Here is a 13,129-nt window from a genome sequence, read left to right on the forward strand (position 1 = left end):
AAACGCGTTTACCCGCACCATTAATGTGGCTAAACGACCCTTTTTCACCCAGTGGTAGCAGATCCAAGGAAATGCAGGTGGTCTTGGGGGGAGTGTACCTTATGAATAAGGAAGTGTTTGACCAGTTCCTCCCTGTGGGGAGAGCCATCGTTCACCCTGATTACCGGGAATCAAAGACCCCTGATGGGCGGCTCATCGCTCTCCGTAATGATGTTGGTGAGTGGATTTACATTATGTTACTGACTGACCAGTGGTGGAAAAAGTACACACATTTTGTACTTAATTAAAAGTATCAATACTGCACTGTAGATGTACTCCGTTACAAGTAAAAGTCCAGAATTCAAAATGTACTTGAGTAAAAGTATGAAAGTATTGGCATCAAAATGTACTTAAGTACCAAAAGTAAAAGTACTAAATGTTTGAAAATAGCAGATCTACAAGCTCACAACGCGTCGCAATGCGACGCGTTGTGAGCTTGTAGATCTGCTATTTTCTAATAGCCAACTTATGAAATAGGGCTAAAGTGGTCCATGCATGTTTTATAATATTATAATGTATATCTGCAAAGTAACTAGTAACTAAAGTTTTCAAAAATTGTAGTGGAGTAAAAGTACAATATTTGGAACCGAGATGTAGTGGAGTAGAAGTAAAAGTATTGGAAATTGGAACTATAGTAAAGTACAAATAGCTCAAAAGTGTACTTAAGTACATTACTTAAGTAAATGTACTTAGTTACTTTACACCACTGCACTGACACAGCATGTTGAACTGTCAAGCCAGTTTGCATTCTGAATCATTTATTGACATAAAAGAAGACATTTTTCAATGACCTTCATATCGTCACTGTCTGGCCAAAACCTCTTAGCTCCATTTTTGAGGTTTTAGATTTTTTTTGGGCATAAATCAGGGCTATTGAACAACCTCCTAACTCCACACTTTCTGCCAAATCAGCTAACTCCACCCGATTTTTTTGAAATATGTGCTATTGAACACCCTTTACGTTTGTGTGTTGGTTAAAATAATATTGAACCATTGAAAAGTAGTAAAAAGCCCTTCGGTCAAAACCTCCTAACTCCACTTGAGCTCATTTTCCCGAAAATGAACATTTTGGAGTTAGGAGGTTTCGGCCCGACAGCAGAGATATGATCCTCATTGAAACCCCAGGCCATGCAGAATTCCTACATTTTCAAGATGGCCGCTAGTGTTCAAAACGGCTGTAACTGGGCCTGTACGTTTTAAACTGTATCACTTAGCTGGGGCTGTACATCTTTGCTTTCTCCCTCATGTTCATAACAGTCAATGCTAGTCAGTGCAACACAAGTATCTCACTGCCATGTCTCTGGATAGATATGCCACTGCATTGTCTGAGAAGGATGCCAAACAAAAACACATTTTACTCTTATGTAGGCCTACCTGTACAAAAGACAATAAAGTAAACCTTGAACCTTGAACTTGAGCCAACACAGCAATAGTACTACCAACACAACCCAAAAGTGCAGGGCCAAACAATAAGTGTCCATAGTCAGTGCAAATAAATCAAGAATAAAAAAAGTAAAACATTAGAAAAGCAAGAAAGGGTGACGCAGCAAGACGCCACAAGCAACCCTCCCTGGGAAAGTAGTCAGAGGTCAGAGTCAGTACAGATATTGTTCCAGTTGAGTTAGGTAACAGTTGCCTACGTTATCCTAGGACAATTTGGCCTTGGCAAGCGACCATTGTGTGTCTCGTTGTATAGCTTTAGAGCAGCCGGCACAAAGGACTTTCCTAGTCTCGCACCTGCGACCTGGGTAGCGGAAACGGTTGTTTCCTCTCTTACTCCAGTCACCGAAGATCTCAGGGTAGAGGGGGTGGGAGTGGGAGTTATTCAAGATGGAGTCCAGCTGAAGCATCCTGCCAAACAATCTAAGTCTTCTCAGGAGGAACAGCCTGCTCTTCCCCTTGCTGTGAATCGCCTCAGCGTTGTCAGACCAGCCCAACGAGCTGTTCAGGTGCATTCCTAGGAATTTGTAGTTCAGGGGAGCGTTCTTTAGGTTAGATTATACTTTATTGACAAGAATGGCAGCAGCAACATAGCATATAAACATCAGCAAGATATGAAGGCAGCAGCACGATACATAAAGGCAGCAGCATACACTAGGCATACTAACGGCAGCAGGAGAGCGACAAATGCATGACATGTATACTGTGATACTATACTAAGGCCGCAGCATACCAACAGCCTAGGAATAAGAACAGCATCTATGGCAACTTAGGCAGGAGCATAACTTGGCGATGGATTCTGTATTCGGGTCATTTCCTGCAGGCCCACGATCACACGTGTACCATGTACGGCGAAGTACATGTATGGCTGTGTACGTCGTGGGCTTAACATATCTCTGCAGGCAATTACCCGAGACCCCCCGCGGGGTCTAACACAGAACCTACGGTGGAGCTGGGGTGGTGGCGGGGCAGTAGCTTGCGCAACAATACCTTACCTACAGGCAGGTCTACCTATATATTGTATAGGGGGCGGGACGCGCAGGTCCCGACCACGTGAGCGCACGCAACCTCCAGAACACTCCCCCGAACTCGCTTCGTCATTACACTCCTTCGCATCATTTCAGGGGAGCGTTCTTTAGGTTAGATTATACTTTATTGACAAGAATGGCAGCAGCAACATAGCATATAAACATCAGCAAGATATGAAGGCAGCAGCACGATACATAAAGGCAGCAGCATACACTAGGCATACTAACGGCAGCAGGAGAGCGACAAATGCATGACATGTATACTGTGATACTATACTAAGGCCGCAGCATACCAACAGCCTAGGAATAAGAACAGCATCTATGGCAACTTAGGCAGGAGCATAACTTGGCGATGGATTCTGTATTCGGGTCATTTCCTGCAGGCCCACGATCACACGTGTACCATGTACGGCGAAGTACATGTATGGCTGTGTACGTCGTGGGCTTAACATATCTCTGCAGGCAATTACCCGAGACCCCCCAAAACAACAACCCCCAACACAAGCAAAAGCTAAGAATCCACTGCCAATGCCAACCAACGGTGAAGGTTGCTCTGCTGTAAATAGGCGACTAGTGCTAAGCATAACTACACCAACTGCCTAACCTTAATACTCTAGAGCGATACCAGATGAATATGCAGTAATACTGGAATTAATGAATACTAACAGCGTGCAAAGACCAACCAACGGTGAGGAAGGTGGCGCAGCTGTACTTTTAGCGCTTACTGTGAGCAGGAGGCACTGAACTATATAACTACCTAAAACAATACTCTGGAAAGGCCAAGCTCAGTTATTAAAGTAACGGCGGCGGGACAGCTCAGAACATCCTACCTAAAGGGACACCCCAGCAACCACCTTGCTTTGCAGAGAAAATGGAGTGCGGCAGAGCAATGCAACTATTCATAAAAACGTATACTAGAATGGACAGCAAATGAAATACGCTGTAGTACTGACATTTATTAATATTAGCAGCTTGCCAAAGGCCAACCAACGGCGAAGAAGGTAGCACTGCTGCAATTTAGCGATTACTGCGGTGGGCAGGAGGCAACTAAAGTGTAGATACGCCGATCAACACTAGAACTCGAGCGCTATGCTATACTAGAATGGGCAAACGCGATAGAAATACACAGTAGTACTGAAGTGTATTAATATTAGCAACAGCCAACCAACAATGAAGGTAGGTGTCATTTTAGCGATGCTATACTGAGCAGGAGCAACTGCGTATAACACTGGTTTATACTGTTAAACTTACCCATCTAACCTAAAAGACACCTTGGCTTGCATATTAAAATGCATGTGAAGCGCAGCAGAGAGGCAGCCATTAACCTAAAAAGACACCCCAGCAAACAACTTGCTTTGCATATTAGGCATGTGAAGCGCAGCGGCAAATAAACACACAAACATATCGGGTACACGCCGAAGCAGAACGGCATAATGTAACCTTATGAAACCTGAGCTAGTAGCACAGCCGCTCAGTCCCGAGTTGCATGGCTTGATGCTCATTGGTAGCTGGGTGTGCTGGATTTCAGATTGCCGAGTCTGACGTAACGGACATAGCTGCCGATGCCCGGCGGCTAGAGGATTCCTGGTTGATGACAGCACCCGGAGCGCTGCTGTTGTCACTGCCCCGGTCCAGCGAGAGAGCTATGCGGGTGGACGGGTAGCCGGGTGGGGGGCGGCGTGCAGGTGGGCAGCTGGTTGGGCAGGCCGCAGCTCTCGGTTTTATGCCGTACCAGGCTCGTGTCATGGGTGCCGGGGGCAGACATCAGGCGGATGTTTCAGCATGGAAATAAAGGACGGAAAAGTGAATTAGTTCTGCTCCAGAGTCTGCTGATGCGTAATATAAGAAACTCAACAAAACCACATCTTGACTTTTAAGTCAAGCAATGCAAGAGCGGCCAAGCCAATATACCAACCAAGCTAATGTGCTGCTATTTACTAAGGCTACCTATTGTTTCCAAGCTTAAAGCGACTGAAACCCCAACAGCACCGAACAAGCAAATGCGCTGCTATTTACCTGCTAGAGTCTGGCTCCGCAGTGCTTCTAGGATAGCTGTTGCTGGTGAGAGGAATGGAGTTCCCGCCACTGGTGCTGGAACTGCAGTTCCCAGGTTCCTTTGCGGCATGATGGCGGCGTCGGCGTGTTGCGCCTCCGGAAGACGAGCCTGCGCCCCATGAGCTTCTAGCACGACACGGCGGGCAGGCGGGTGGGCTCACGGGCAGCGGGCTGGCGGGTGGGCTCGCGGGCAGCAGGCAGGCGGCGGGCTAGCGGGCAGCAGGCAGGCGGCGGGTGGGCTGGCAGGCGTGACGGCCGCCTTGCTTGGGTTGGCCGATGCTGTAGAAGCAAAGCCCTCTGCAGTGCTAATCGACTCCTGACTGGCCTCATGGTATTCTACAGCCGTGGACGAAGCTATAAAGATAACATGTTAATAGACAACGCAGCCACTGCAGCACGACGCTGCAATGGCAAACATGCTGTAGCGACAGCCATGCATCAGCTCCAGCCCGAATCTGAAAACCTGTTAGCAGGCATGTGGCAGCCGAAGCAAGAAGCTATGAAGAAAAACGCACTGTTAGCGGAACCTGTAGGAGCTTAGCCAGAAGCTGTAGGAGATTAGCCAGAAGCTGCAATGATCAAAATGCTGCTGTAGTAGCGGGCCTGCCACAGCTCCGGCATGGATCTGCAGTGATAAAGATTATGTTAGCTGCTGCAGTAGCAGCTATGCAGCCACTCCAGCACGAGCTGAAAATATAGAAATGTTAGCAGCAGACATGTAGCAGCCGCAGCGAGAAGCTATAAAGTAAAACATGATTAGTGGAACATGTAGCCGCTTTAGCATAAAGCTGCCATGATAACCTGATGCCGAAGCCGTGGGCCTGCAGCCGCTCCGGCCTTGAGCTGAAATAATAAACAGGATGTTAGCAACCAACATGTATTAGCTTTAGCATGAGCTGTAAGAAAACATAAAGTGTGCTATGTGACCCAATACTATAACCTTAGTTTGAAACGACATTTAAATTAAATCACTTTTACTTCTGATACACTGGTAGCAGCTTTAACATGAAGCAGTAACGATTGCAGCGGACCAGAAGTGCTTTAGCCAGGAGCTGTAATGATACAAATAATGTTAGTATCAGACACGTGGCACTGAGCATGAACTGCACAGATAACATGATGTCAGCATCCTACAAGCAGAAGCGTCAGTTGTAATTATTAGCAGCCATAACAGCAGCATTAGCAGCTTGAGTAGAGCTAGCCTCCGCCGAAACCACGGAGACATGACGGTATCCGACTGCGGCAGCAGCAACAATTGGCGTATTTATTTAGCATTTAATATAGCAGCACAACTGACAACTTAGAACTTATCAACTTTAACTAATAGCCTGCGATGCGAAGAAAAAAGCTGATGAGCTGCAGCTGATGGATGCTGAAAACTGAAGAGAATGGTTAGCTTTAGAGTAGACTACGTTTCCCTGCATGCACTAGCGACTCAACTGGTGACGTCAGGTCAGACAGGCACGACTTGCGTTAGCGGAAGCAAAACATTGATCGCACGTAAACTATGGCACCTATGAGCTAGCGGGTTCCTCCTCCCAGGAGCCCGCGCAGACAGACATCCTTTATAGCTTCTCAAACGAGCGGCCATAGAGTTATAATAGCGAGCGGCGATTAATGTTTTAATCATTCATCCCGCGAGGGCCAGACAGTGCAAAACATACACATAACCCAAGGAGAGGCAGAAGCAATATAGGCCCCAGATACTAACTAGATTAAGCACGCTGCGACGAAGCCTGAATCGCATGCTTTCCTCCTGGCCCGACGTGTAGTTCATACGACTATTACTTCTAGCACAACGCCGAGGCTTGGCATGATAGAGAACTACATTTCCCACACGCAGCGCTTAGTATGTGCTACCGTAAACCTCCTCCGTGAAGACGTAAAGCTCTGCTAGGTAGATTCATAGAGTTATAATATGCCGCTTACTGACACGCGCAACCTACATATTAATTTATTCCTCCTGACATGAGACATTACTGTTAATATTGGCAACGTTTTCACACGGGGCCATACTTGTGCCTAGAACATGGCTAGCAAGCTGTTTTACCAGCTAACAGCTATCCTTACAGAAGTTAGAAGCTAGCCGGCTAACAACAAGCAAAGCTAGCCCTTGGCTGACTGAAGAAAGGAACGCTGCTCAACAGTAGCAGATACGGCTAGCTCCGTCGACGACACACCACTGTTCCCGATAAGCACAACCAACTGAGTTTACCTTTATAGCGAACGGTCGCAAGCAAGCCAAGCACAATGAAGTTATTTTAGCATTAGCCAGTAGCCACAACTACTTCCATCTTGATCTGTAGTATGCAAAAATCGCTGGAATGGGCAACATTACCTTGATGAAACAGTAGTTAGAAGTAGACCTCAGCCGTGTTTACTACAAACAACAAACCCAACAGTTATGCCATAAGCCTTGCCTTGATCACAGCAGCTAAAAATGCGCTTTAGCAATAGTGAGCAGCCGAAACAAGAAGAGCAATGGCTTACAAAGGCACAATTAAGTTAGCTAAGCAACAACAACAACAGCACAAACACACTAAATTAGCCTAGCCACGACAACAACTGCCGCAAGGATCAGCAGCACTGCACTGCAGAATTCAGCTGGGAATTAGCAACATTAGCGGAGACCCACACACTTGTTGAAGCAGTACTAGAACACAGCATTGTCTACCCAAATCCACAATCCCAAAGTTTTTCCCATACAACCTTGCCTTGAATCCCTTGATCCTAGCGTAGACAGCGGCTAAAGACGCGAAAGACATGATCCAAGCAGAAGTCAGCAGCACAAACAACCAGTAGCCCCTCGAGACAGCCATGCGTAGCAGCAGCAGTAGCTTGCGCAACAATACCTTACCTACAGGCAGGTCTACCTATATATTGTATAGGGGGCGGGACGCGCAGGTCCCGACCACGTGAGCGCACGCAACCTCCAGAACACTCCCCCGAACTCGCTACGTCATTACACTCCTTCGCATCATTTAGGAGAATTTTAAGATTTGTTTTATAAAAAAAGTTACATAGTACAACTTTAAAGCACAAAATAATTGTGTGGGGGCCCGCAGTGAATCCTTGTACCCAGGGCCCAGAATTTGGTGCGACACCCTGATCACCAGTACGAGATAGTTAGGCCAGTGGTTCTCAAACTCTTATATCAATGTATTTGGATGCAGACCGCCATCTGTAAATACGTTTTGTGCCAGGGACCCCCATAAAAAAAAAAAAAAAAGAAAAAAGAAAAAAAAAACGCTATTTCTAAGGTATTCCTAGTTTTCCTACCCATATCATTTTGCTGTGTACAGGAAGTGGTCGCTGATGATCAGATGGGTCACAGCCAGCCAGTCTTTCAGTTCCTCTGTCCTTTGGAGCTGAACGAAGATGAACGTGACCTTCTCCGCGGCTTGGCCACCTTGCTGACCGCTGACCGCGGGGCAGCAGGAAGATGAGGTAAACAGAAGAAACATTGACTGACCTGTGTTGTTCACTCATGTTTTAAAGGACAACTTCTTTTTTTTTTTTACAACAAGGGTTCATATTTTAGATTGTAATTAGAAAAAATAAAATATGAGTGTTAATATGTTTTCATTTACTGTTTTCTATTGCTTTAGCAATTCTAGTTTTTTGATTTCAGTGGGTGGGGGCATGAGGCTAATATGTCGTTTTAGACGTCTTTATTACTCTTTACACCAGCCCCCATAACTCACATCAGGCCACGAAAGATTGCGGTGCTTCATGGGAATGGGCTTATTGTGTCTAAAAAAGACGATATATATTATTTAGATATTATTAGCCACTTGCATGCATGCTATGCAACAAGACTGAGTCCCACCATCTGACTTCCCTAAGAACTATGGGTAAGGGGGGGGCAGGACCTAGTGACCCACCCCCCTCCGCGCGCGCGCTCCCTTGGGACCGCCCCCTGAACTAGCTTTGATCCTTACGAATCGTCGCACTATTTCAGGAGACGATCACTTGGGTTAAGATATACTTTATTGACCAGAATGAAGGCAGAAAGCAAGCATCACACAGCATGGCATATTGAGCACCCTACTATAGAGACAGCATAGAATCTAAGCCTATATCTAAGCGCATAGTATTGGCAGCCTACCTTAGCTCTACTATAAGACAGCATAGAATCTATAGCCTAAGTTAGCATGGTTTGGCATGGGGTTCTGCCTCGGGCCATGGCTCGCTGAACCCACGATCCTCATGTTACCATGAGCATCGAGGGCATAATTTAGTTACAGCGAGCCCTGGCCCGATACCCCCCAAAACTACAAACCCCCAAAGCACGCCAAAATCTCAGAATCCCATGCCAGTGCTAGCCAACTGCGAGGAAGGCAGCTCTGCTGTGACTCTAGCAATTAAGTTATCATTACTGCGGGGCAAACTATGAACTGCCTTTCCTGCTAACGCAAAAATAATAATTAAGCATATTAGCATCTGGCAGAGCGAATATTACTAAGGCAAAATACTAAGCAATGATATTGGCAGCTTGCCAAAAACGCTATAAGTACTGCTAAAGCAATTTAATAATTAAGAATGTTAGCAGCTGGCAGACCGAACCAACGGTGAGGAAGGTGGTACTGCTGACTATAACGATATACTGCAATCTGACTGAAGCCATACTAAAACACCCTAGAGAAAAGCGGGAGCAGCAACATGGACGTATATATATATAGACAGCAGAACCAGAAGCAGCGATGAAACCTTTAATTCATATAACTACAGCGCCATACAGCTTCACATCCTACCTAACTAACACCCCAGCAACCACCTAGCTTTTGCATGATAGGGGCGCGTGCCCCGAGTAACGCAACAGAAGCAGCAAATAAAACATGCAACCTATCAGGGGCGCGTGCCCCGAGTAACGCAGCAGAAGCAGCAAAATGAACCCTATGGAACAACCCTGTTAATAGTGCCTGCAGCACTATTAGCATCAGCAGCAGAAGCGTTAACTGAAACGCGTCCAACTCCAGCTTGGAACCATTACGCTTCGGTCAGTCCTGTGTTGTGTGTGCTTGATAGCTTGGCGTGCAGGATCTTGAGTTAGCTGCGGGCACCAGAAGTGCTGGTGGTGTGGCTGCTCCGATCCGGAGAGAATGCAGAGTGAAGAGGGGCAGGCCGCAAATCTGGCAGCTCTCTCCGGGGGTCGTGAGACAAGGACGTCGGGCAGACAGCCCGGTGTTCAGCATGGACATGAAAGGACAGAAGGGAGAGTTAGTTCTGCGACTGACACTGGTGTACCTTCCCTGCTTAAACTGCGAGCTGCAATCTTCAGAGGCCATGTGCTAGTCGCATCATAAGCCTGGCCTTGGTGACCGCATGTGCTTGCCGCAGAAATTACCATCTTAGCTTTAGCTGACCATAACAAGGAAACCACGCCTAAGGTCGCTGACTTTTAGGATCACAGAGAACATTTTCGCAGCCCACGGAGCGCTCTGCTGCAGAGTCTGCTGCTGCACATATGAGAATCTCCACGAGATACCCGTCTTGACCTTTAAAGGCAAGCTATGCAAGCCTAGAGAGCGGCTAAATCCCAACATTCAGTACAAGTAAGTCGCTGCTATGTAACTATAATGGTTGCCTATTATTAGCAAGCTTAGAGAGCGGCTGAACGCTCACAGAATCGAACAAGCAAATGCGTTGCTATTTACCTGCTAGAGTGTGGCTCCTCAGGGCATCTGGGAAAGCTGCAGCTGGCGAGAGGAATGGAGTTCCCACCGCTGGTGCTGGAACTGCAGCTTCCCATGTTCCCTTGTGACCTGGCGGTGGCGACGGCGGTCGCAGCCTGACAGCGCCTCCGGAAGATGGGCCGGCACCACAGGCTTCCAGCACGACGCAGCGCTGGATCATGCTCATGGTAGCAGCAGTAATAGCATTAACAGATGCTGTAGCGGGCGAGCGGGCAGCCGGACGGGAGGGCCGACAGGCAGGTGGGAAGGCAGGCGGGCGGGAAGGCAGGCGGCGGCGGGCTGGCGGTAGGCCACTTCCGTCTGCTGAATATGGCGCGTGCAGGCGGGCAGGCATGCGGGCGGGAGGGCGGGCGGGCAGGCTGGCAGCTCATGGTATCGGCAGAAGTAGCGGAAGCTGTAGTAGCAATGCCCTCTCCAGTGCTAACCGACTCCTGACTGGTCTCATGGAATTATGCAGTAGTGGACGAAACTATAAAGATAAACATGTTAGCAGAAAACACTCAGCCGCTGCAGCGCGACGCTGCAATGATGGCATGCTGTAGCAGCCGCTATGCAGCGGCTCCGGCAAGAAGCTGAAAGGACAAACATGATGTTAGCAGCAACATGTAGCAGCCGTGGCCCGAAGCTATAAAGAAAAACGCGATTTAGTGGAACATGTAGCAGCTTTAGCCTAAAGCTGCCATGATAACCTGATTACGTAGCAGTGGGCCTGCAGCCACTCCGGCTTGGCGCTGAAATAACAAACAGAATGTTAGCAACCAACAAGTATTCGCTTGGCGTGAGCTGCAGCAACAGACATGTAGCACTTTAGCCTGAGCTGAAAAGAAAGCATGGCGTTATCAGCCTTTATCCTGGAGCTGCAATGGTGAACATGATGCAACAGTCCTGTGGCCGCTTTAATGTGATTGTAAAGATAAACAACTCGTCATTTTTCACTAGCAGTAGCCTTAGCTGTAATTATTAGCTCGAGTGCCGCAGCTACGGAAACACCGCAAGGACATACAGTGCGATACGCAGAGACCCAGAACTATAACCTTAGATTGAAACAATACGGCAGCTCGATAGAGGATAGTATCCAATGACTTCAACGCTGCCACACTCGACGCCGCCCTGATGCCAACAGACACGCGGCAGTTTCTGGCCCGAGCTGCAAACATAAACAGATGTTAGCGTTTTCACCAGAGTAGCATCGGCAACCATCATCAGCTGCTATGCCAGCAGGCAGCCGCAGCTTGGGCAAAGCTAGCATTAACCGAGACCAGGCAAAATCCTCATGAACAGCAAACGAAGCCTGTATGCTAAGCTTGTACAGTGCGCACAAGCGAAGCATAGACATTGATAATACATGCGCATCCCTGCCCTATGAACTGCGCGTGCACACAAAATAATATAATAACGAAAAAGAATCGTAACGGACCAGATGACCTGGAGGTTAAATGCTAGAGAGAGCCACATTACCCATGTGCTCAGAATGCGCAGACCGTGCGCCACCCTTCGCTTCGTGACGTTACCCTCTGCTAGCCTGTATGCTAGGTAGCTGCTGACCACGGACACACGCAACCCCCATGGAATAGGCAGCTTGAAGAGTCATTACGGAACGTTAGCAAACCTCTTTAGCTACATGAGTTCTGAGTTGCAAGCTAGCCGACCATCAACAGACAGCTCGTGGCTGGAATGAACGATGGCTCCTACCGTAGCAGAAGAGAATATTTAGCTGGAGCTACCGAGCATATAGAGAAGACTACGATTCCCTGCATGCACTAGCGAGTTCAACTGGTGACGTCAGGACAGACAGGCACGACTTGCGTTAGCGGAAGCAAAACATTGTTGCACGTAAACTGTGGCACCTATGAGCTTGCGGGTTTCCTCCTCTCAGGAGCCCACGCAGACAGACATCCTTTATAGGCTTCTCAAAGAGGCGATTACTGTATTTAATAATTCATCCCGCGAGGGCTTCTACGCCACGGTAACTGGCAGCAGCCCTACTGTGGTCCAAGAAGCGACAGAAACCATTTAGCTGCTATGGTATAGCAACTAGCCCTCATAAGCAGCAGCTGTTAAGACGGCCAGACAGTGCAAAAAGAGGAAAACATACACATAACCCGAGGCGAGGCAGAAGCAATATAGGCCCCATACTAACTAGATTAAGCATGCTGCGAGCGAAGCTTGAATCGAAAGCTTCCTCCTGGCCTGACGTGACTAATAATTCATACGAATCTTGCTACTAGCACGACGCAGAGGCTTGGCATGATAGAGAACTACATTTCCCACACGCAGCGCTTAGTATTCGCTGCCGAACGTCATGCCGTAAATCACCGCTTGACGTGACTCGGCTAGCTCAGAGCTAGGTGAACGCTGCCGTTTACAGACACCTGCAACCTACAAACTGAATCCTCCTAGCGTGATTCATTACTTGCTACGGGGCCATGTTTTCACGCGGGCCGCCGCTCTATGCCTCGACATGGCTAGCACATTGATTTACCAGCTAACAGCATCCTTACCGAAATAGCCGGCTAGCAATAGCCACCTAGCTCCTAGCTGACTGTACATTAAACCTGTTGTTCCGCGCTAGCTGATACGGCCCGCGCCGTTGCAAAGCACTGACATATCGACAAACCCAACAACTGAGATTACTTTAACTCATGGTAGCCCAGTATAGGCCCACCAGGGCACGAAATAAGTTAGCATTTAGCCCGTAGCCACAGCCAACTTCTATGATACTGAGTTTACCTTTAGCAACTTTAGCAAGCCTGTAGCACCTTTGAAATAGCTTTAGCAACAAACAACTGAAAGTACAGAAATCAGCTAGGCACCAGCAACGATAGCAAGCAATCTGAACCTTGAAACAGCAGTTTAGAATTCAGCGATTAC

At 47.7% G+C, this 13,129-nt stretch overlaps 1 protein-coding gene across 2 annotated transcripts in view; it reads left to right on the top strand.

The window, feature by feature from the left end:
* LOC308307028 (complement C3-like) overlaps window positions 1-13,129 on the top strand; it is a 72,635-nt gene that overhangs the window by 49,956 nt on the left and 9,550 nt on the right. Inside the window, exons 42-43 of one of the 2 annotated variants that reach the window (XR_013963195.1) lie at window positions 53-216; window positions 7,865-8,009. Coding sequence is in view for 1 of the 2 variants with exons in the window: in XM_080752120.1 (XP_080608246.1) it covers window positions 53-216 (164 nt within the window). In the remaining variant the exon portion in view is untranslated. The remainder of the gene's footprint in view (window positions 1-52; window positions 217-7,864; window positions 8,010-13,129) is intronic. The other variant, XM_080752120.1, reaches the window with a different exon arrangement.

This window comes from Nannobrachium achirus (assembly GCF_963921795.1).
Source record: "Nannobrachium achirus genome assembly, chromosome: 21".
Classification (NCBI taxonomy): Eukaryota; Metazoa; Chordata; class Actinopteri; order Myctophiformes; family Myctophidae; genus Nannobrachium; species Nannobrachium achirus.